We start from the raw sequence: 25,308 nt of genomic DNA, 5'->3' as shown, positions 1-25,308 counted from the left end.
GTTCGTCATCTGACTGTACAAACTGGGAACAAGCATGGCCTGAAGCCCCGGCACTTCCCCGAGTTAGACCTGGGTGTGAATGCTGCTCTGCCACTTCCAGCTGAGGGAACTTGAGCAAGTCACTTCATCTCTGAATCTGTTTCTGCATTCATACTATGTGGGTAATACCATCTATTGTACGTGTACATGCGGTCATGCGGTTAAATGCCAAATTCACAGCATCCTAAGAGGTGGTAGAGACCGGCGGCTAAGACGATAGCCCTTGGACCTGGGTTCAAACCCTGGCTCTACCACTTACTCACATTGTGACCTTGGATGAACTATTGAATATTCGGTGACTCAGTTTCCCTATCTGTAAAATGGAGATGATAGGTTTATTATAGGAATAAGTGAGTTGATACATGTAGGGTACTTAGATGCCTGGCTCAGAGAAGTTGATTAAAAACAAATTGGCCGTTACCTTATAAAGCATTCTTTCTCCTTATTCAAGGTTCCATTCGTTATCCCTGTGATGAAGTTTAAGTGAGGTTCAGTAGGGTGCAGTCTGGAGCTGACGACCAAGAAAGAATTCTTGAGACATCTTTGGTGCAAAATGGTGGCTTATTAAAACACGGGCATCAGGACCCGTGGGCAGAAAGAGCTGCTGCCCTGGGGTTGGGAGGGGTGGCTGATTTGTACTTGGGAGTTGGGGGAGGTAAGGAAAAGGGAGGTCTCAAAAGGATTTTTGTATGTTAAAGAAGACTTACAGGATACCAGAGGCCTTGCCATTGTCAAGTTAAGGTTGTTTTTCCTTCTAGCGAGGCATTAACTGTAAGATAATTGGGAGCTTCCTGGAGAAACATTACACTTTGCCCACTTCAAGTGTCTGTCAATGGGCTGCAGGTTATAAGGACGTTTAATTGTATCTACGTTCCCTTCTGGAAGCGAGGCCATTGATAGAAATGTTTTGTCCTTGTAAATTGCTGAGACATTTGTAAACTGAGGGAGACTCCTGTCCCTCAAGAGTGTGATCTCTATCAGTTAACCATTTGTTTTTCCTTTAGGGCAGCCAGGAATGCCGGAGGAATGTCACACATGTCCCACCCAGGAGTGGGGGGGGTGGGGGGATGTTGCAGGGTGTCAGCTTATGCTTTGTCCTCAGCCAGCCTTCTGTTCCCTCATCACCTGGGCCTAGACTGCCACTGTCACAACCGAGGCAGTGTCCTGTATGTTCTTTTATCCCTGAGCCTAATACCCTGCCTGGCGTGTGCGCAAGATCTGTTTATGCTGCTGAACACACCGTGGTGGGTATCGTGGGAAGATGCCTACAGATGCAAAGGATAAGGTTTCCAAATTGTGATCACCTGGAGCAGATGCTGAGTGGGGAGGGGAGGTTGGGGATAGAGGTGGAAGAGGAGGAGGGCTGGCTCCCTCCCCCCCCCCAAAAAAAAACCATGCTCTTAATCAGATTCAGAGTGTGTCATCCTGGCAGGACACCTCTCCGGGTGGGTGTGGGGGTGGGTTTCAGGCCTCACCTCAGTGGCGCCACAGCCCCGCCTACCTCTGCCCCCATCCAGGGTGCTGTCCGCTCCCCTGCTCCCACCCGGGTGGCCTCCTGCCTCGCCAGTCCCTTTCAGCCGCAGCCCGGGGCCTCCCCGCCTGGCCACACTTCCCGAGCCCCGCAAGGGTTAAGGCAGCGGAGAGGAGAGGTTTGGGCTGACGTCGCTCTGGCTGAAGGTGGTTCCCCTCGGATGAGGATGGGAGAGCCTGGCGAGCTGAAACCCGAGCTCCCGTTCAGCTGGGGCTTGGGGAGGTCCCTGTAAGAGCCGCCTGCCCCCGGCCTCCCGCGGTCCTTCCGCAGCAGTCGCTCATCGGGCACGGGCGTGGGAACGATGGAGCTGGGCTGCTGGACGCAGTTGGGGCTCACTTTCCTGCAGCTCCTTCTCATCTCATCTTTGCCTAGAGGTACCGTGAGTAGCGTTTAGGGCCCCCCCCAGGGTTATTTCCCTCCTGGGTACGGTGGGGAGCATGCCTGGGGAGCCCCAAGGGATGGTGCTGGGCGGGGGATGGCCAGCGCTTCTTCTAGTCTTGTCTGATCTTAGGGGCTTGGCTGGTGGTGCTGGAGTGTCTGTCCTCCCTGAGAATGTGACACCGCTTTATCATCCCGACTTGTGGGACTGACCTGCCTCAGGAAGGGGTACGAGCTCTAGTTTACTTTGCTGGTTTTCGTTTTATCTTTGTAAAGCACAGACGTACCTCCGGGAATCTATCCAGTCTGACTCACCCACTCTGACTGGCAAAAGGGAGAAGTTTCCCCTGGAAAGAGCCCCTTCAGAGGTGAAGCGGGAAGGAGAGAAACCAATCAAGAGCAAGGCTTGCAGCAAGGGTGTCCCTCCTGGTGAATGTTGCTTGATGAAATGTGGCTTGTCACACCCTTCAGAACAGAGCCCCAGCATGGGAGATTTACCCACTCAGCATATACGCACTTCCTTCCTGATAAGAATGAGAAAGAAGAAGAGAAAGCCGAGGTTAAAAGTGCAAGCGTTTCTGGGGACACACAGCGTTTGTTTAGAAAGAGCCCTGGCTTGTGTGTTTTTGCACTATCATTTTCTGAGCCGCAAACCCCATGTCAAATGGGCTCCCGGGGCGAGGGAGGCTGAAGTGCGACCCAGAGCTCTCGGGGGCCTCTTGGCCCAGTGAGGGGATGGCAGGCTTGTCTTGTCATTGCTTGCTAGAAGACAAGGAAGCAGGGACTTCTTAAGAGCCTTTGTCCTTATGCGCCTCCAGCAGGGCAAGGTGTCAGGAGGCAGGTGGGACCTCAGGAGGAAAGGACAGGCTGACATGTGCAGATGTGACAAAACAGGGCAGCTCTGATAGGAGCAGAGAGTGTGTGAGCATTTGCTGCTCGCCTTCTGTGCTGGTTACTTGTCACCTGTGTTCTAGAGAGGTGCATGCTCGGTGGCTGCAAGTCACTGGTGAGTGTCCCAGAATGAAACAGAGTAAGTGGGGTGGTGAGGGCATAAAATCAGCAGTCTGCTGTATGGATGGGGGACTTGACCATAGGCACAGCCCTTCATGATGATCAAAAAGCCAAGATACATGGGGAAAAAAGAAACCCAACAAACCCATTTTGGTCAATACTTTCCATCTACCTATAGCCTACTGGCCCCAGGTGAAATCTTCTCTCTCTCAAACTGGAGTGTTTCATTTGAATTTTGCCTCAGTGGCATCTGGAGTAGCCCAAAGACAATAAATAATGAAGGAAGAAGGAGTCCCCATGAGGGGATATCTCCTTGATAATCCATAAACACAGACCCTCGCCTAGGGGTAGGTCGAGGACTTTATATTAGGATTCCTCTCTGCTCCATCTCTGCCTCTTGGAGCCGAACCTCCAGGGCACGGTGGCCCTAGCCCAACTCAACTCCAGGGGAGGCCGGTTCCTTCCCAGAGCACCAGGGCTCCAACAACTTAGCTTCCCCCTGACCACGTCAATGCTCCCCTGCTTCCTTTTTTTTTTTTTTTTTTGTAATGTGGCAGGTGAGATGGCTCAAGCTCATACAAGTTAAAGAACAAAGCTCAGCTGCCCCTTTCTTCTTGCCCAGGATCTGGAAAAAAAAAAAAAAAAAACATTTACTCCTGACCCAAGAATCTTTTACCTTTTGCTATGGAAAAGCTTTGAAGGAAGGGTGCCTGGTTTCTTGGCAGTCAAGCCGCTGACCGAACCGGGGAGCAACTTCCAGCAACTTCACGTGTCTAGTGAGGATATTTTGGTTGTTGAAAGTTCACTTTCAGAGGAGGAGATGGAGAAATAGAGTCGAGAAGGAAAATATTTCTTCAAGCAGTGAGTGAGTCCACTCCCGGCTGGAATGCTGAATCTGGCCGGGTCTAGAAAAGCCTGAAAGCAGAGTTCATCTCATTGCTTTTGTACAAAGAGGGGTTTTGATGAAACATAAACATCCACTGGGATGGTACAGGAGGTTGTTGCTCATCGGCACGGGACTCATGTTGGAGGATGAGAATGCAAACATTAGGCCAAGTGATAACCCAACATAAACAGCATGGGGGGGCGAAGAAACCCGACTCCACTGACTTCACCAAATAGCAGGAGCCCTGCCAGCAGGATCCTGCCGAAGAGGAGAAACTCATTTAAAATATGTGGCTCCGGGGAATGAAACCTTAATATGGATAATTTTGCAAGTGTTGTTTCCAACAGGCATTAGCTTGTGGGGAACAAACATAAAGGCAACCGGGGAAGATAATTTGAAGCCCAGCTATTCAGTGGGCAGGAGCAGTCGGCTGAGAAAGGGAATGTGGAAGGAAAGCAAGGGGGAAGGAGTGGAGTGGCAAGAAAAAATTCGATGTTGGTTGATAATGGGATGTGTTAGCAAATTCCAAGGAGAGAGCTATGAAAATTGGGCCATCTTGGCTAGGGTGGATTTTTGTGGGGACCATGAAGACAGTGTTCCCCTGATCTATACTCTGAGAGCTTTGGCTTCTCTAGCAGGAAAATAATCTGATGGGATCATGGATTTTGGGAGCTGGGAGTGACTTTGGAGGTCATTTAGTGTGAGTACCTTAATTTCAGAGGAATGGATGATGTGCCCAGTCTGTGAGCCAAATGCTGTACATGAACATGTATGAATTCTCAGACCATGCTGATAAGGTAGGGCTCTTATTATCCTCATTTTACAAATGGGGTTTAGAGAGGTTCTGTGACCTGTTCAAGGATACACAGGCATGGTTTCCCCCAAAAATTAAACATTTGACCTAGCAATTCCACTTCTGGGTATATTCACAAAAGAACTGAAAGCAGGAACTTGAACATAGATTTTTGTACACCAGTGTCCTTTGCAGGATTATTCCCAATAGCCAAAAAGGAGAAACAACCCAAAATGTCCATCAATGGATAAACAAACTGTGGTGTATACATATACTGGAATCTTAATCAACCTTAAAAAGGAATAAAGTTCAGGGTACAGCAGGGTTGAATTTTGAAGACATTATGCTAAGTAAAAGAAGCCAGACACAAAGGACGAATGAATACCGTATGATTTTACTTATGTAAGGTATATAGAGCAGTCAGATTCATCGAGAAAGTAGAACAGTGGCCAGCAGGGGCGGGGGGGAGACAGGCTGGGGGGAGTGAGGGCTTAGTGGGTGTAGAGTTTCACTATGAGATGACAGAGTTCTGGAGATGAATGTTGGTGCTGGTTGCAAGAGAGACTGAATGGAACACTTAAAAGTGATTAAAATGGTAAGTTTTGCATTACTTATATTTTGCTGCAATAATGATTAAAAAAAAAAAAGAATACAAAGGCAGATGAGCGTGGGGTGAGCCCAGACTGTCCAATTCCTGAGCTCAAGCTCACCTGGTACCTGGCTGACTTAAACCCACACATCTAACGGATGGATCGATTATGCTGATGCACATGTCTGCTTGGCGCAGCCTCACGACATGCGTGGTAGGGGACAGTCCTTGCCAGCTCCAGTTTTGGTGGCACCATTGTGCTGTCTTGGGTGGCTGTGGCAAAGAGGGAGACTGTAGAGCTGAAGGTCTGGCAGTCTTCGGGTCAAAATGCCTGCAAAAGTATTTAGTAGGACACTAGGCTTAAAATGTTTTGAACCTGAATCCTTTGAGGTAGGCTGGCCCCCTCTATGGCCAGACACCCCACATTTTCAACCCACACATATGTTGCCAGCCACTCCCTACTGGCATTTGAGATTTTGGCTGCCATTCTTGAGAGGGTGGGGTAGAATGGGCGAGTGAAATCCAGAAGGTGGGGGGCTGAGTGCTGAATGGGGAGAAATGAGAGCGGGGGTTGAGTAGCTTGACAGGACTTTTAAAAGAAGGAACGTAAATATATTTTACGTTTTGTAGAACACATAGAGCCTCTGTGACCACCCACTCTTCGGTAAAAATGTTTTATTCCCATAAGTGTCCTTGAGCATGAGCTTTTGGTGGAAACAGAGGATGAGGCTGGGTATTGTGTCTGGGTCTATAAGCTGGGGACAAAGCACCTTTGGGCATGGGAGTGTCTCAGAAATATCCCGAAGTCTTAGGAAGAGCTTTGGAATACCACTGGTGTGGACTGAAGGTTTGATTTAAAGTCACTTATATCTGGGTTACTAGATGTCTAGATGGCTAGACAGAAATGGCCGAGAGAATGGTGTCTGGGGGAATCTAATGATGGGTCTTAAGTGAGAAATTATTTCCACCTGCCCCGCTAGGGGCGGCCAATCCCCATGCAAGAGAAACTTCTCTACCTGCCTCTCCTGAGACCAGGTCTAGAAGCTGCCATCAATTTGGGGTATGTGCAGGTTGGGGGAGGTGCCATTTCGGTGATAAATGGGGGAAGTTTGTGCTCCCCGTCCCCCCACATGGGGGAGGACTTGTCACCCTCACTCTGGGATATGGGAAAGTCACAAGAGCCCGGCTCCCTCTCCTCTTTTTTTATTTTAAAGGTGAGGGAAATGCAGTGTTTACATTTTCCAGTTCCTGAACTCCACGGAGTAGAGGACCCCAAGGCCAGCTGGAGCTTTGAAAACTACCAGATCAGTGGCAGAAAGTCTAGCAGATTCCAAGCCTGGTCTGCGTTTAAGGAATTCTGTTTGTCAGCCATCATAAGATCTGGGCCAAAGTATTAGTTTTATGGTAGAGAGAAAGAAGTGATAATGTAGGAAAAAGGAAACCTGCTACTTATAAACAAAACCACCCAAGGAAGGCAGAGAATTAGAGCTGGCTGGAGACATCCTCCTCTCTTAATCAGAGGGACTTCCACTACTCCCCACTCAGCTCCACTCCTCTCATTTTTTCTTGGGTGCAATTATATGTGAGACAGACACAGAGCCCATTTTTTCTTGGGTGCAATTCTATGTGGGTTGAAGAAGAGTGGGTAGGGGTTATACCTCAAAGTCTTCACCCTTGATGACAGAAGCACCAAACGGCCTCCCATCCTATCAAAGATAAGGGATCTAACTGCAAGTTTGGCCACCTAAATGATTTGTGGAGTTTGTGGTAAATACCAGGCACTGTCCTATGTGCTTTACATTTAATTTATTTAATCACACATGGAGGAACTCAGGCAGAGAGTGCCTGCCCAGGTCACACATGTCTGGATATCCGCGTCTTGAACCCAGACAGTCTGACTCCATTAACACACGCCCTGAAATACTCCATAACACTGCCACAGTGAGCACTGGGTCCAGCTCTGGTAGATCGGCTGGCTGTATTCTGGCTGAATCATAAAGGAGCATGGTGTTAGTAGGGAAATCTGGTTATCCCTTGGACACTCTAAATGTCCTAAAGGAGGCGCTGAGCAGACCAAAACTCTAATCAGTTTCTGGGATAGCTGTCCCCAGGATCGTGTGTCTTAGTCTGATTCAGCACAGGAAGTGAGGATTTCTCTGTCTCATGGTCAGCTTTTATAATTAGACTCATGTGTCTGCAAAGCGACAGAATTAAAGATGAGCCATGTTTCACGTCCAGCCCTGACACTTTGTAGCTTAGCTCCTTTATGGATTTATTCTGTCAAGATCATCAATGTGTAAACCGGCTGAGGAATGGGAGAAGCAGGCCCGGAATGAATAAAAAAAAGCGTTTTTTTTCCCTTCTTTTTTTTGGCATAATGCAGCTGATGGATATAGCAGGTGATGGAGACACTATCCCCTTCCAGTAACATTAAGATGGGTTTTAACCAATTCATTTCAACCTTGAATGAGGACCTAATGTCTACCTGACACTAATGTCAAGCAGGTAAGAGAAGTGCCCCCATTGGCTGGGCAGTAAAAGAGGACACCTATTTCTGTCACTCTCCTGCCTCTGCATTTGGACACATGCCCTTATTCCTGCAGGGCGGGCATCTTTATCACCATCCTCTCTGAGGTCCTGGCTGCTTCAGAGGGCGGAGTTAGTGGTTTGGCAGCAAGTATCTGTGTGAGTAGAAGTCTGGTCTGTTGGTTTGGTGATTGGAAAACTGAGGCTGCCGCCAGAACGGAGTGAGGAACACATTCAGGCAATGTTAGCTCATGGGGAGACACAGCAATTGTCCTCATAAGCTGAATTCATGCTTGGTTAAAAAAAAATTTCCAGCCAGTTTAATGGAAAACCACTAAATGGAGGGGATGTTGGCCCAGTTTGCTTCAAATCAAATGAGTCATTTGAAGACTCTGGGGAACTAAAGTGTTTGTGTTTTTCAGAGTCCCCCCTTCACTTACTTCATAGGATCCCTTTGCAGGTGATCAGTGAATCCCCCTTATGCTGGAATCTTACCTCAGGATCAACAGCAACAGTGAAACACACCCGAGATGTCCCAGGACAAGTTGCCTGAGCTTAGCTTCTAGCTGGTCATGTCTACACCCCTATTTTCCCACACGCCCTTGGCTCACCTGGATGTGAGAAGGGGGGGCGGGGCTTGGCTGCCAGTAAAGAACCTTTGTTGCAGGACTTCTTGGTCTGGCTATCTGCCTCCCAGTGGGTGGTTGACTGCCTGATTCTCCCTTCTGGGCAAACCCAGCTCCCCTGGTCCAGCCCACCGGTGGAACAGAACAAGCGAGCATCCCAAGTCTTCGTGGAAATGAACTACTAACTGCAAGAAACCAAAATATTCACCAGGAATGGACCCAATGGATTCTTCATACCACAGGGTTGAGACTCCCACAGTGTCCCAGCAAGAGACGTTTCTAACATCACTGTCAGCTCTCACCTTTCCCTGGAAATCACACATGCGTCCTGTGTCCACCTTCAGGTATTTATTCAGCAAACTTGCTCATGCATCCACCAGGTGCCGGACATGATCCTCGGTGCTTGCAGATGCCATGGTGAATAAGACAGAGCCCTTTTGCTTAAGGCACTGGCAATCCGTTGATAGAGTTGATGGTCCAGTCTGGTGTTTTCCAAAGTGGGTTTCATGGAATTCTAATGCTGGAAGAGCTTCAGCAAAAATAAACAGCCAAAACCTAGGATGAACAGAGTCTGGGGGATGTGGAGATTGGCTACGCACAAAGCATGTATAGACATTGCAAAGCCCTGTATAAAGAAAGCTGTGATTAGCATTTTATAAGGTTAAGCACAGAACCTCTTTCCACATCATACCTTATACTATCCAGGGGAATTAGTACTCCCTGGAATATAGTTTGGAAAACTGCTCTCTTGCCCATAATGAATGCGACATTGAAGAATACCTCACCGTTAGGGTAGGGGAAGGAGGGAATTTGAAAGTCCGTGAAACATGGGCTTCTCTTCAGACTTCTGCTGAGCGCCTGGCAGGAAGTCTGATGCCCTAGCCGCTTAGTGCTCCTCAAGAGGGTGAAAGAGCTTGGAGATGCCCCGTTCATGTTGAGAAACATCCTCGCCAGCACTGACCTGCATGATTCGTTGAGAAAACTCATTTCTCATCTTCAGGTTGCTGACAGTAATGCGGTCGGTCTGGGATCATTGAACAAATGGAATCTGATGAATGCGTGCCCATGGTGACGCGGCAGTACCCGGGAGCCATAGGGCTGTGGTCTGACTTTCCGGCTAGATTGTATCCTTGGTGACAGTTACACAGTCTCCCCTTCCCAAATGTGGGGACTGTCTGAGCATTCTTCTAATCCCCGGGGGCCCAGGACCATTCATCACCAACTCCCGTCTCTTCTCCACTCCACCTGCCTCACCACACACCCGGAGGCTTGTCTCCAACCCTGGTATATGCCGGCTCTGGGATAGCCCAGTCACTGGGACCCTAATTTGCACATCCTGAAGTGATCTGGGCTCTTTAGGTTGGGGCCGTATCCCATAGCGACAGCACATGACTTTGAGCTGCTCATCAACCCGTTGCTTGCTGTTTCTGGGAACTTCTTTGTTCCTGCCTTTGCTAAATATTGTTCATGTTGTCATGCAAGATGGCTTCTCCCTTGGCCCTAGCATTGGCTGCCTCCTTTCTCTGCCCTGACTTGTTTCAGACTGGGTAATTACAGTGGCAATGGGTGAGGCATAAAACCAGTTGTTCCTTCAAGGGGTATCCTACCTAAGTGGACTTGAGTCACCCGTGACCTCAGCGAAGATTCAGGCCTCAGTTGCCATAGTTGTGGGGTTCATCTTTGGTGTGGTTGTGTCCCTGTTTGAATACACACGTACGCAGAAAAGTAGAGATGTGGATGTGTGTGTCTGTATGAATATGTATATATGTGGGGTGTGCAGTATTGTGGTTTAAAATATGGGCCAGGGTTTGAATCTGTCGTTTATGGCTGCTTTTCTTGGGCAAGTTCCTTAACTTCTTTCATGTGGCCTTCCCACCTTTCAACTTGTAGACTGAGGGTAATAGTGTCTTTTGGGTTTATTGCAGGGGTTAAATGAGAATTGACTTGAAATGCTTAGTGAAGCATCTTGCAAAAAGGGAGTGCTCAGGAAATTAGAGATGTCTCCTTCTCTGCCTTCTGCTGTTCTTCCCACTAGCACACGTTTCACAGGGAATCGAAAGGAAATACTGGGTGTTCTGTCTGTAGTAGGAGGGGACTTACAAGGTCCTCTTGAGGCCCTCTTTGCCTCAGGCTACAGTCCTATGCTATTCATCGGTGGCTCTGTCAGAAAAAACTTCCCTAAAGAGTCAACGTAAGTTTCTCTCTTTGAGACTTGCTTCCTTCCCTTGGTTTTATCATGCATCCACTTTACAACCTTAGGGGAAGTGTCTTCTTCATGTGGTGCCTTAGTTTCTCCATGTTTGAAACAGGACGAGTGAGCGGTAGTTTCTTGCAGAGACTGAGAGGTCGAGCGGTCAAGGGTTTTTCCAGAGTAGGTGATTCTGGGTCAGTGGCCTCACGTCCCAAACAGGAGATGTTGCTCCTGACCCCCTGTCGTGATTCAAGGGTGGAGCGAGGCAGGAATCCTCAGGCAAAAAGTTGCCCTTCATCAGATCCTAGCCTGCAGAGCTGGGGGAGGTAACTATAATGAAGGCTCGCCTGCCCATAGCTGCTGCCAGCTTAGGGTTTAGTGAATGGGACATACCATCGTAAACGCATCATCCGCACTTAGCCTCCGTCCACACTCGACCTATGCTGTTGGCTAGCTGGCTCTGGTAGAAGGAGAATCTGCCTTCTGCCTGGCATCATTGACTGTGGACATGAAGTCAATAACACTAACTCTGGAAGCTATTGGCGGGGAGGTAAATGTGGCCGACCAAGACTCCTGTGTGGCCTCGACATGCTCTGATTCAGAAGGACGGGTTTGGAAGTATGGAAGACTGGGGGCTGGGCGGGGGGATAGTTTGTAGAATTCTTGGGTCCAGGGAAATCCACATTGGATTTTTAGGGGATAGCTTAAGTTTTATTGTTTTTAACTTAGCCATTCTAATGCTTCAGTTGATGTCATATTGGCTGAATTCTATTGCCAAGTACTTTTAGATGCATTATTAAATTTTGTTCATAGTAGCCAATTCTACTAAAAAAATAAGATCCAGTCAGCTCATGTTCCAACAATTGAAATAACCCAGAAGCAGCTGTCCTTCAAGGATTTCCAGCACCGCAGTTGTTGAGGATAATGGCAACTGGGGGCTCTGCCAAATGCCAGAGTTTAGGTTTTGTTCCCTTTGACTATGGATGTAGAATTTCTATTTCTAGAAGAGAAGCAGCAGGAAGTAAACTCTGTCCTATTTAAGTAGGTGTCTGAAGAGGGGATCTTAGGGATCTAGAAGCAAGGGGAGGAGCTCAGAATGCCCCGATTTCAATATGAGCATACTGCCTAAAAATGCCACATATGTGTGGGCCTCAGGAGAAGACATTATTACTCAGCCCCTTCACTCCCTTAGCCATCGGTGCCTCAGCCCAAGATGGGGTGGCTTTGTATGCTGCAGAGAAGAATGGTATTGTCTTGATAAATCTGCAATTTTTCTTTCAAAGCCCTTTCTGCTCATTGCCTTCTTCAGTCGCAATGACGTCAACAGCCCCATCAACTTTACACCTATCCACTTGAGGCTTCGGGCTAAGGCGTCTTGTCTACTACGATTGTCCAGCAGCATACGAGAGGGACAGACTCAGGATTAACATTTGGGTGGTCTGATTCCCAAATGTGTCCGTCTCATCAATGCTGCATTCTTATCGCTGCAAAGTCAGAGGTGTGAACTCTCTAGGATCAAGGTAGCATGTTGGAAGGAATGAGACTCTGACCCTAGAAAGATGTGGGTTCTGATCCTTCTTCTTTCACCTGAAAACGGTGCCACCTGAGGCAGTTTATTTACCCTGTGTGTTCCTCAGTTTCCTCATGTGTTAAATGAAGAAAATCAGACTTACTTTGAAGGCTGGCTGTGAGGATTCAATGAGCGGGTATGGGCCCAGGGCTTGGACGTTTTCCCTGGGGCTGCCGGGACCCAGGGTGCCTAGAAGGATGAACGAAGAGCCAGTGTAGAGCAGTGTGCTTAATAAAGGGTGAGCAGGGAAATCAAGTGACAAACTGATTTTTGCCTCCCTGTCCCTCCCCATTGTATGCATACCTAAAAACCAGATTTCTATGGACTCCATTAAAAGTTTTATCACTCCTGGTACCCAAAGGGGGTGATGAAAACCTTGACTCCACAGCTATCATTATCTCATTAACAAGAGGAGCTGTGAGAGGGGGCAGCCTGAGGTCACTGAGGTGGGAAATCGAGCCAGGCGGGGACTGAGGGTCTCGGGTTGACAGGATGGTTCTCAAAGGCTCAGGAGGAGACACAGAGTCAGCAAGCATTCCCTATTCCCTGACTCACAGTCCTGCCTGCCTGGGGTTTGCTTGTCATCGATTGTGATCCTGTGAGCAGGTGGCCAGACCCTGGGGCAGTCAGGAAAGCTGTGGGCTGCAGAGCTGTCCTCAGTCTGGGGAGTGCAGATCTCACCAGTGGAGGGGGGCTGGGACTGAGGGGCCCAAGCTGTCTAATCGGATCTCCCCCTTGAGGCAAACATCTTTTTTCCTCCCTCTGGTCTCAGGAGGTTTATAGAATGCAGGGTGGTAAAGACTCGGTAGAAATGTTAATTACATGTGGTTAGCTGGGAGGACTTGGAGGTTTTGGTGGACAGAAAGAGGGGTTCCGACATCAAGGAGGAGTGGGCACAGGATGAAAGTCCCTTTCTTTGCCACCTTCTGGGATGGTCTCGGCCTGGGCCTTTAATCTGACAACTGATGTTTCAATCATGTAAGGAATAGGCTGACCCCTGTTTTCCCGAAGAATCCTCTGAAGTTTTTCGGATGGACCTTAACGGCCATCGGTGTCAACATGTTTCCTTAAAATCTGGTGTTGAGCACCTGGCACTTGGAGACTACGCTTCGGGGGACACAGTTGCCCCCCCCCCCGCCACTCTGTGGAGACGAGCACCTGCTGTTTGAGCGATTCCCTGTACCCCACCTGGTCAGCAGGAGAGAGAGGTCAGTGCTGGAGAGCCTCCAGGCGGACTGTCAGGCTGCTAAGGAACCCTGCAACCTGAGGATGGTGACGATGACGTCAGCAGCTTTCTTTCACCCATTCATTCATTCGATCGCCACTCTGTGAAAGCTGAGCCTGCGCCGGCTCGGTGTGGCCATCATTGCTTCTGTATTCCCATTGTTAAAGCAGGACCAGGAGGTGAAGTGCCTTCCATTTTCCAAAGTGAGTTCTGGAAGAAGCAAAGCGGGACCAATATAACTGGACTCTCCACCCTGGTTAGGAGACACCGGGATGGCTTCTGCCCAGGCAGCTGAGGGGGCCACTTGGGCTGAGCTCAGGATACCGAATTCCTTCGTGACTCTCTTGCTTTCATTGGCCCTGGTTTAAAAAAGAGAGGGGTGGGCACCTGCACACATGGGATAATTATGCAGCAATTTAAAACCACTTTTGAAGACTCTGCAGTGTCAAGAGAAGACATCCTTGATCTGAGAAAAGAAAAAAAAAAAAGCAGTTTCTAACACCGAACATTATATGTTACCAGTTTGGGGAAGAAGACTATGTGTCCACATGTGTCAGTGTCTACATGTGGATATATATGTCCATTGAAATAAGACAACTGGAAAGATGGACAGCAAAATATTATCATTATTCCTGAATAGTTTTTATTCCTCTATTTATGACTTTATTTTTGAAGCTCTCATAAGAAATCTTTTATGTTAAAATGTGTTGTGTTTCATTAAAGAAAAAAAAATTTATCCAACCGAAGAGCTTGGGATGAATAAATGTGCACGGTGCCCAGAACTCTCTGAGCTTGATTTTGTCACGGGCATTTTCTTTGTGCTTCTTTCCTGGGAAGCACTGATGGGACACCTTGGTTGCTTTTATTAGGCTTTGTTCCTAAATGTGGAAAGCAAAGTAAGATGTGCTCACCTCCAGTAGCTGGTCAAGCTGGTGGTTGTCTTGGCCTGTTTCCCCCTGAGCTGCAGGTATGTTCACCTGCTCCCTAGGCCCACAATCCACTGACCTCTCTTCCTCCCGGAATTAATTCCCTAGAAAAACTTTGACATTTCTCTTTACTTCTTCTCCTCCCTAGTGCTTTTCCTCACTGGTAAAGTGAGAAAGTAGGGCTACATCCTTCTTTTTTTATTTTATTTTTTTTAAGATTTATTTGAGAGAGAGAATGAGAGAGAGAGCATGAGAGGCGGGAGGGTCCGAGGGAGAAGCAGACTCCCTGCTGAGCAGGGAGTCCGATGCGGGACTCGATCCCAAGACTCCAGGATCACGACCTGAGCCGAAGGCAGTCGCTTAACCAACTGAGCCACTCAGGCGCCCAGGGCTACATCCTTTTAACTTAAAAGAAAATATGTTACTGATCTCACTGGGTCCTGTTGAAGATTCAATTGCACAAACAATATAAAAGCACTTTAGTTACACAAATGCTAACGTGCTTGAGTATACACACATGACAACATTCAGTAACTTCTGCTCTCGGGGCTTCTCCCAATGCTAGTTTCTGGAACTGGTCTTTGGCACCATATTGAAATTCCCTGAAATCCGTGCAGCTAAAGCCAAATGACCAATATGCCCTTTCAGCAAAGATAATTCTAATAAATGGAGGAAAAAAAGTCTAGGATATTGCTTTTGTCTGCTTACTGTGCTTTTAAATCTCTTCAGGTGGTCAACTTTAAATATTTCTTAGAGAACATTTCACTTACCTATTTATTTCTTACACATATACTTTGGGAGCACTTCCTTGTCTCTGTTAAAGCTGGGGAGAAAGAAGGGTGATGGACTTGCCAGACCAGAGCGGACAGGCTCGAGTCACAAAACCATTAAAACCATTGCTTCCTCTTAGCACTTCCACAGGTGTCTACCTGTGATTTGATTTAAATCCCCCTGAGCCCATGAGTCCTGTAGATTTGGTGCTAATGCCCCTTTATGACGATCCATTTGTTCTCAGCATCCTACGTTTTCCTTATCATGGTTGGTGCTTGTGTATTTGCAGGGTCTGTTTGCCCAAAGCCACCTCCTCTGTAAAGCCGTGACTTCCATGAGGCTGGGGACAGTGTCTTTCTCTCCATCATATCCCAGCACCCAGCCTCCTACTGGGGCACGTGGATACTTGGTAAATACTTGTGCAATGAAAGAATGGATTCATCATTTCACGCATACTCTTGGCACTGTGCTCAGTGGGGAAACTCAGTGGTTAAATGACTTGCTGTGGATCAACCTTTTTTTTTTTTTTTTGAGAAGACACAAATTCTCAAAGTGTGCTGTAACAAATTACCACAGACTTGTTAGTAACTTAAAACACACAATTTCTATCTTCTAGTGTTGGAGGTCGGAAGTTTGAAATGAGTCTTTTAAGGCTAAAATCAAGGTATTGGTTGGCCTGCATTCCTTCTGGAGGCTCCAGGAGGGAATCTGTCTCCTTGCCTTTTCTGGCTTCCAGAAGCTGTCTGCATTCCTTGGCTTGTGGTCCCTCCCTCCATCTTCAGAGCACATCAGTCCGGTCTCTCCTTCTGCAGTTACATCTCCTTTTTTGACTCTAACCACCTTACCTCCCTTTTATAGGGGTCCTTTCGATGACGTTGGGCCCACCTGGATGATCCAGCATACTTCTCCCATCTCAAGATCCTTAAATTGGTTACATCTGCAAAATCCATTTTGCCATATCAGGCAACATTTTCATAGTTTGGGGGGGTTAGGATGTGGGCATCTTTGGGAGGGCCATTGTTCTGTATGCCACACACACAGTCCTTGAAAAGGAGCCAGATGGCTGAACTGCCGGACAGAATGGGCTTTCGGGGATCATTCCCTTTGGCTAAGATGATACAATGCCCTGGACCTTACTTATAAAGTTACTATAATGGGCTTGGGAGGGCAGAGGGGAGCTTGCTCATTGATGTTAAAAGAAATGCCAATGAAGGCATTTTAGGGAATTAATACCTGGGTAAAAAGGAGACCCAGAATATTCCATGGCTGGGCCAGAGGTGAACAAGCCTGCTGCTTAGGGGGAGATAGGCTTCACTCTCTGTTGGAGTAGAGCAGACGTTACTTGGCCTTCTACATTTAAATATAAAGTCTTATAAAAGTTGCAAATTACTTTTATCCTATCATTGCCCTCTTGGGAGTTATTAGTGTTTCTAAATTCTTAGAAAACTTAGAAGGATGTAGTGCTTGCCCTAAGGTGAACAGAGGGAGGGGGTAAGACATGAGCCACACCCCACAGGCATATTTGCTGGACAGGCTGGGGGCTGGAGACAAGGGATTTGGACCCAAGACAGGCAAACTGGACCAGCTATTCCAAGTAATTCTCTATGGATGGAAAGTACCTCAGCTCTGATATTAGGAAATTATGGGGTGAAGCCAGCTCCCCTGGCTTGTAGTTCCAAGCCAGACCTAGTGAATGGAAATATTTGACTGTTGAATAGAGGGTAGCATAGGTCTAGCGTTAAGGCGGGTTCATCCAACACGTATTTATAGAGTGCTTCTTGTGTGCCAGACCCTTCCCTATGGTCGTGAACAAGTTAGTTGTGATTCCTACTAGCTTATGGTCCTGTAAGGGATGTAGACAATAAGCAAGTAAGTGGAAGCGTGGAAAGTGAGTATAAATTGTGGTAGGGGCTATGCAAGGGAACGACTGGGTTACTGTGGTAGAAATTAGCGTGGAGGGGTGGGCGGGGGCATGCACTTTGGGTGAGAAAGTCTGACGACCTCTCTGAGCAGGTGTCATTTACAATGAACCCTAAAGGATGAAACAGAGGCAGTGGGAAAAGCGAATGTGAAGGCCTTGAGGTGGGCAAGAGCTTGGTGGTTTTGAGAAACTTGTAGAAAGTGGGAGACCATAATCAAGAAAAGGGTTGGAGGGATAGGGAGTGAGGGGTTCTCAGTGGAGGGAGCATTTGGGCTTTGTTCCAAATGCAGTGGGGAACAACACAAACATTTTAAGTAAGAAACTGATGTGCTATACATTTAAAAACTAAGATCCTTGAGAAATGTGGATGTCCTGTGCTCTTTTCCTTTATAAGCTACTAGTTATTGAATGCTTATTACATACCGGGCACTGTGTCAAGCTCTTTATGGACATGATCTGATTTAGTCCTTTAAGCAGGCCCCTGAATTGGAGAAAATGTACTCATTTTACTGGATCGTAAACGGAAGCTGAGTGAGTAAAGTAACTCAGCCAAGGTCTGACCCTCAGTAAGTAGCAGAGGTGACATTCCAAACCCAGGTCTGTCTAACCCCAGTGCCTGAGCCTCTCAGCATTTTGTTTTCTCTCACTTTTCTTTATGTTAAAAAAAAAACTGTGGCAAAATATGTGTAATGTGAAATTTGCCATATGAACCATTTAAAGTATACAGCTCAGTGGCATTAATTACATTCCCAGTGTTGTGAAGCATCACCACTATTTCCAAAACTTTTTCAAGACAATCTTTGTCCTTTCGTGACTGGCTTCTTTCACATAGCATAGCACTTGGCGTGTTTTCATGGTTCATCCATACTGTAGCATGTAGCAGGGTCTCATTCCTTTTCACGGCTAAGTAATATCCCCCACTCTTGGGTAACATTGTATCATAGATCACATCTTGTTTATTCACTTATCTCTTGATGGACACTTGGGCTCTTTCCACATTTTGGCTATTAGGAATAGTGCTGTAATGACCATTGGCAGACAAGTATCCATTCGAGTCCCTGTTTTTTATTTTTGGGGTATATACATGGGAGTAGAATTTCTGGGACATATGGTATTTCTATGTTTACCTTCCTCTTTTTGTAAAGATTTATTTATTCTAGAGAGAGAGAGCACATGTGCACCTGTGAGCTGGGGAGGGGCAAGGGGAGAGGGAGAGAGAATCCTCAAGCAGACTCTCCTCTGAGCGTGCTGCCCAATGCAAGGCTTGATCTCATGACCCTGAGATCATGACCAGAGTCAAAACCAAGAGTCGGATGGATGCTCGGCCGACTGAGCCACCCAGGCACCCCTAGGCTTCCCTTTGAAGGAACCACCATACCGGTTTCCACAGCACCTGCATCAGTCAGTTTCCATTCCCACCAGCAATACGTGAGGGTTCCAGTTGCTCTACATCTTTGCCAACTCTTGTTATTTTCCTTTCTTATAGCCATCTGAGCCATTGGCCATTTGTTTATCTTCTTTGGAGAAATACCTATTCATGCTACTTGCCTACTTAAAAACTTGGGTTGTTTATCTTTTTGTGATTGGGTTGTAGGAGTTCTCTATGTATTTTTGATATTAAACCCATATCAAATATTTAATCTGATATTAAATCCATATTTATTAATCTACAAATCTCCCATTTTGTAGACTGTCTTTTTATTTCCTTGACAATGTCCTTTGCGGCACAACATTTTTAAAGTGTGATAAAGTCCAACTTATCTGTTTTTCCTTTGTTGTTCATCTTTAAGTGTCATTTCTAAGGATTGATTGCCAAATACAATGGAGATTCACCCTTGTGTTTTTTCTTGCCCCTTTTCACTTTTAACCATCAAGTTCTTGTGTACATTTTAGACGTCATTCATATCATCCAGCTGATATCAGAAACATGGGAAGCTCAGCTAAGTCTGTCCTGGTGTCTGTCCTGCAGAGGCCCACAGAGTAGTGGGGGAAAGAGTGTGTTCACTAGTGTGAAAGATAGTGTTCACTAGTGACACTATCACAGTAATCTCTCCTAATCATTCCCAAATGCCAGTGTGAGGATCTTGGCTGGTCTGCCAAAGTTTGTGCAAAAAGAAATAAGAGCATTTTTCATACAGCTAAATTTATTCCATTTAGGGAACTGTCCCTTATTCTGCAAGTGGTTCCTTTCTTTGACGCTAGAATGTTCTTATGACCTCAGGCTGACAGGAGATGGTGATGGTTTTTCTAGACGGTTCTACTTGGCAGATTAAGGATGATCAACTCAGTGTCAGACTTCCAAATCTACAGGAGGAAAATAGAAAGCTAAATGGTGAAATTCAAGAGGTTAGAAGCCACTGCAGATGCTACTGTGGGTTTATGTGGACCTGCAAAGCATGTTGGGGGATCCCTGCCCAGGGTTTTAAGGAAAGGCTTCACACAAGAGCAGATTCACTTTCTCCCTCAAATATCTGACCTATTTCTTCTTCAATCATCGTCTTTGTGCAAAACTTTTAGACATGGAGAGTGGGGAAGAAAGAAGAGTAAATCAAAGCTCAGTCTGTTTCTTGGACTGGGTTCCCCTGGGCAGCCGCCGACTGATTCCTCTTATAGATTTTACCAGATGGTTTTTCTTTTTCATTTACTTAAGGTATGTTTTAAAAAAGAAAGAAAGACAGAAGTCCTACCCAGAAAGGAATACTCCTTTTTTTTTTCTCATGGGAAAGAACACTCAGTTGTATTTGGGGACTGAATGAAGTTCTGCCAATGAGTTCACCCTGGTAAAGCACTGAAATTCTCCCAAACATACTAATTAAGATACTTTTTGTCTTTTCTGTTGGTTTTAGCTTTGAAGATACGATAAAAATGGCATGCTGCGAAATTGAGGAGCCAAGTTTGGAGGAAATGACATGGTCTCTATTTGGCAATTAGCCTTGAACTTGAATGGCCTAATCTAGAGAGTGTTCTCCAAACTTGTTTGGTGGCTCCAGTGCCTGGGCTGTGCTGGACAGTCGTTCAGTTGGATGGTTCCTCCTGGAGTTGTGCAGTGCGTGACCCGTGTAGCTGTAAACAGCAACCTGATATACCCCAGCAAAAATAGAAATGAACATAGACCCTCAAGAAATGTATGCTTGTTTATAAATTATTTATGTGCCTATCCACTTAGATTATATATTGATAAAACATGAGTTCTTTTCCTTGTTTTTTTTTATTTAAAAAATAAAAATGAAACTATTTTTAACAGAATTTCATCTGTGCCCCAGTGGATGGTTTTGAACACCCTTCAGGTTAGGCCACCCTACTTTGGAGACACTGGCCTAGGAAGAATTCACAGGGCCTTCTCTATCATTCGGGCAGGGCGATGCATTTGTAAGGCAAGGTAGCTTTGTGGCTACAGGGTACTTACGGGTCTTACTGCTTCCTACCAGAACCTCTGTCTTCAGCTGCTGGTTCCCATTTCAGAGTACACAGTCATTAATGAAGCCTGCCCTGGAGCCGAGTGGAATATCATGTGTCGGGAGTGCTGTGAATACGATCAGATTGAGTGCGTCTGCCCCGGAAAGAAGGAAGTAGTGGGTTACACCATCCCTTGCTGCAGGAACGAGGAGAATGAGTGTGACTCCTGCCTCATTCACCCAGGTGAGTGGGGAATGGGGGCCTCAGGCTGCCTTCATGTTTTCTGAGGTCGTGAATGGGAAGAGGCTGCACGCTTAACTTTGGGCAGGCAGGTATCAGAGGCTACGAGGCCATGATGTTGAAGGCAGGTATCAGAGGCTACGAGGCCATGATGTTGAAAGTGGCATAATCCTGACTGTTCTAACTTCAGGCACAGGGAGTAGAAAAATTAGGACCCTTTTCACCATTACCCTAATAAGGCTGTGAATTCATCCACTCACTCATTCATTTAACGAAAGACTCAGCAGCCCCTATGGACCATATCAGATACTGGGAATACAATGATTTAAATAAAAGACAAATTCCCTGCATTTCCCAAGCTTGCAGCCTGGCCGGGGAGATGGAGAAGTAAGCAGGCAGCTGCAATACAGTGCGGTGAGCGCTGTGAGAGAGAAGCATGAGGTACCATGGGAGTGTGGATGGCGGTGGGGGCGGCGGAGGCTTCCTGGAGGAGGTGATATGTGTGCCGAAGATGGAAGCAGCAAACTGAACAGGGTGGAGGGGATCTGGTAGAGAGATCAAGCCATAGAAGAGAGCATGTGCTAAGGCCCTGTGGTGAGAGAAAACATCGGGTTTTGGGAATTGCATGTTCCTTGTTCCTTGGTCTGGCCAAAGGTGTGTGTGTGTGTGTGTGTGTGTGTGTGTGTGTGTGTGTGAGAGAGAGAGAGAGAGAGAGAGAGAGAGATGAGAAACATGGAGAGTGATAGAGAGACAAAAAGAAAAGATTATAAGAGAACAATCTCAGGGAGAGAACAGGGCCAGACCCTGAAAGGCTTTGCAAGCTGTGCGATGACTTCAGGCTATCTCCTGAAGCTATTTTAGCAACATCAGAGATCTTTGTGTAAAGACACGAGAGCTGATTTCCTCTGCGGCTGCAGTATGGAGAAAGGATTGGAGGAAGGGCAGGACAGAAGGCAGGGGGGGGTCACGGGGACCTTAATGAATGAAGAAGCCCTGTGGATGGAGAGAGGTGGAAGGATTTCAGAGATATGTGAGGGAGTGGAATTGACAACAATTTGAGATTGGCTGCATGGGGAAAGGAAGAGCAGAGATCAAGCATGATGCTCTGGCTCAGAGTTGGACTTTGAGGAGGTGGTCCCAGTAATAGGAGAGCATCTGAGGGTGAAGCGGGACACAGTGTGCATTCCTTTGCTCTCTGTCCCCACCATCCAGGGGACAGTGATTGTCCTTTTTCACTGACGTGCCTATCTGCCTGGAGGCCCGTGTGGACACAGCCTCAGACTGAAGATGTTTCCAGCGTGATTAGCAGGTCATTGAACAATTTCTAGGTGCTTTCCTACCTGCTGCCTGGCATATCTGACTTTTCCCAGGGGAGTCTTACCTTTCCCTGTTAGGCCGGATCAAAAGGAGGACACAGAGAGTTTCCAACACACTTTCCTTAGGCTGAAGACAGAAAAGATGTCAAAAGTGTGTTTGGGGGAATTTCTCTCATTTCTGCCTTTCCCCTTCTTTTACAAACACACAGAATGACGCACATAACTGCCAGGAACTTTCTTTTGCGGGAAGCTATAGAAGTGGAAAGCAAATGGGACTCAAGTAAACAAATGGTACTTTTAAACCATCTTCCTTCTTAGAAGAGAGCAAGCAATGCTGAATTTGAAAATTGGAGTGACCTTAGTATATAGCCTTTGTACATTTGATTTAGAAAAGAAATTCACTGCCCCAATTCCCTGATGGTGAGTGTGCTTTGTAGGGACATAGTGGAGGAATGCCTCCAAATTTTATAGGGTCATTTTGAGAGCTTAACCAAGATCTCCCGACTAGGGGTCCTTGGCAGTTGTATTAAAGTCTTTGAACTATTTTCAATATTTTCAAAAGCCTAGCGGTCACCGTTGGGGTGAGGGCAGGGCTTTGGTTTTATGAAATGATAAGTAAGAGAACTCAAGAGGTGGTGTTTGCTTCTTACTGCATTGTACAGACGGCAGTCACCACCGGCCTCAGCTGCACCCAATAGCTTCCTGTTATGTCATCCAGGAGGCACCCGTTCCCACCCCCTTGAGCGGTGCTGGGAATGATCTTTGGATCTAAGTAGTGAAGAGCTGGTTACCCTGAAAGGGAAGGCTACCTAAAGGCTTCTTTTCTTTTTCTAATTTTCAAGATAGTGAGTTGATACCCTAACAGTCCCTTTTGGTGATCAAAGTGTGTGTGTGTGTGTGTGTGTGTGTGTGTAAGATTATGAACTTAGGTACTTTTATTTATGTGGTTTAATCCAATGCAGTCATGATTCATTTTCATGCATGCATCCCCCCCATCTCAGGACCCTGGGGACCCCTCTGGGTCCTGTGTTCTTCAGACAAGACCACACTAGTGTTTGAAAACTTCCTTGATTTCCTACGTGATGAGGTATTTCAGACTCTACTTGTGTATTTTTGGCTCTAGGCCTGGAATCGGCCATCTCTCTAAGGAGTTCTGATCTGAGGCCACACTCTGGGCATCTAATGTGTTCCTTGTTACTGGACTGTCATCGTTTTACTAGGGCTATTATTTATTTATTTCTTTAAAGTGGATGGGGCTAGGAAATAGATATTTTTTAAAAAAATGAGTCTATGCTGATACTCAAGTTCAAATGTAATAATACTCCAGCGTTGTTTAATTAACTTTGTTAATTTTATATTTGTATGTCTTTTCCATCATGGTGGACATCCTGTTTCCTAATAATATTAACCCGATCACTTATTGCTTTGTCTTATAGCATAATATAATTGCACAAAATAGCAATAGCACTGATTTTGTTTGCAATAGCACCATTAATACTAACAAGACCACTGATGATTATGGTTTTTGTTAACCTTAGACTATATATATCCCGCTCAATATGTATAGTCAAAATTCTATGTTTTAAAGCCAACTGATGTTGTCCCTTTGTGGGGGTTTATATCACCTACTTGATATATAGATAGATTTATTGTTTCCATCTGTTTTCTATATATGACAACATAAGCAAATATACGTTTATATATACATTTATATATCTTTCCCCTTCTTGCACAAAAGATAGCCTACAATAAACACTGCTAACTACCTTGCTTTTTTTCTCTTAACAGTATCTGCTGGAGATCACTCTCTGACAGTATAAAGCCTTTTTTTTTTCATTTATTTTTACAGTTGTATATAACTGCATTGTGTGGATTGCTATAGTTTATGAGTATTTGGGTTGTTTCCAGCCTTTTGATCTTACAAATAATACTATAGCGAATTGCCTTAGGCCTACATCATTTCATATTTTTGCAGTGTTCTTTGGGGTTGGTCCCTGGGAGAGAGATTGCTGAGTCCAAGAGAGGTGCGTATGTCACCTTGTCAACTTTGCCTTGTCCCCCTTGCACTTAGCATTTACAGCAGCCGGGTGTGAGGGCGCTGTTTCTCCAAAGCCTTGCAACACAGATCATTGTGGATCTTTGCCAGCCTCAAGGGTGAGAAATGGGATCTCAGCATGGTTTTAGAATTTCTGTTATTTCGCTCATCATGGTAGACAACCAAGCATCTCTGCCAGTGGCGGTGGTTGCAGGCAGACCAACATCCGGGGGGCACCATGCTGGGGATGTCAGTAGTGATGTCAGTGGTCTCCAGCAGACCTGGGGCTTTCTGTGGACCCAGTTTCCTGTGTATTTTCATGTGGTTCTAGGCTACGTAGCTCTGAACTCGGTCCTCTGGCTTTTGTGGCAATGCTGTGAGCTCCTGAGTGTATTTTCGTGACAGCCTTGTTCACCTTCATCACCTGGCTGGTTTTTGTGGCTTGGGACCTAAAGGCCTTGAAATTACTGGGCTGAGAGAGAGGGTTGGCAGGGTCACTGGGTGCACGCTCTGAGTCCTTTTGCCTCCTCAGTGGCACAGTGGATAGGCAACCAAAGAGGGGAAAGTGGCACGTGGGTGAAGATGGCCTTTAGAAAGCACAGTGCCTCCACTGGGACCCAGTTGTGGGCCACATGACTTACTGGAATCTGATGAACCATGTTAGCAGCTCTTCTCTGGTGGGAAGAAGCCCTGGGACAGGGAAGCCATGTCAGGGTGGTGTGCAAGGAGAGGACTGTGAGCCTCTCTCCTCCAGAAACCACACAGACATATGCTGCATGTCTACACTACAGGCCAAGGAAAACCTAATTTCAGCCAAAATCAAAGAAGTGTGCTGTCAGCTCAAGGAAATGCCAGTTATTTCAAAAGGTTGAGAAGCCCGGATTAGCAGTTCATCCATCCATCCATATGTCCATTATTCATTCACTCAAATAGTATTTATTGAATACTCGCTATGTTGCAGATATTATATTAAGTGCTGGGGATATATTGTTGAACAAGATGCAGTTCCTGACTTCAGTCTGTTATAGGAAAACAGATAATAGGCAGTTAAGATTGAGCATGAAATATGCAATGGTAGGGATAAGCCAAGTGGAGGTATGAGAACGCAGAATAAGAATCATAGTTCATATTTGGGGTGTATGTACTATGTGCCAGGCCCCTTATATATGTTAATTTAATTTTTAAAACAACCTTAAGAGGCAGGTACAATTTTTAACCATTTTTTTTTTTTTTACAGATGATGACATTGGGGCACAGAGACCTTAAGTAGTTTGCTTAAGGAAACACAGCTGGACAATGGCAGAGCCAGAACGTAGTTTTCCATTTTGATAAGTGGGA

At 46.3% G+C, this 25,308-nt stretch overlaps 1 protein-coding gene across 6 annotated transcripts in view; it reads left to right on the top strand.

Moving 5' to 3' along the window:
• Positions 1–1,652: 1,652 nt before the first annotated feature.
• PAMR1 (peptidase domain containing associated with muscle regeneration 1) overlaps positions 1,653–25,308 on the top strand; it is a 72,204-nt gene continuing 48,548 nt past the window's right edge. The window contains exons 1-4 of one of the 6 annotated variants that reach the window (XM_027578567.2): positions 1,665–1,944; positions 2,082–2,176; positions 7,611–7,732; positions 20,446–20,622. In XM_027578567.2, the coding sequence (XP_027434368.1) occupies positions 20,493–20,622 (130 nt within the window). In that variant the 5' untranslated portion in view covers positions 1,665–1,944; positions 2,082–2,176; positions 7,611–7,732; positions 20,446–20,492. Of the gene's footprint in view, positions 1,945–2,081; positions 2,177–5,163; positions 5,234–7,610; positions 7,733–19,985; positions 20,109–20,445; positions 20,623–25,308 lie in introns of those variants that run through there. The other 5 variants (XM_027578566.2, XM_027578570.2, XM_027578565.2 and 2 more) reach the window with 5 other exon arrangements.

Source organism: Zalophus californianus, chromosome 11 (genome assembly GCF_009762305.2).
Source record: "Zalophus californianus isolate mZalCal1 chromosome 11, mZalCal1.pri.v2, whole genome shotgun sequence".
NCBI classification, from domain to species: Eukaryota; Metazoa; Chordata; class Mammalia; order Carnivora; family Otariidae; genus Zalophus; species Zalophus californianus.
Note: the sequence above shows the minus strand (reverse complement) of the source record. Positions and strands in the feature narration are given on the sequence as shown.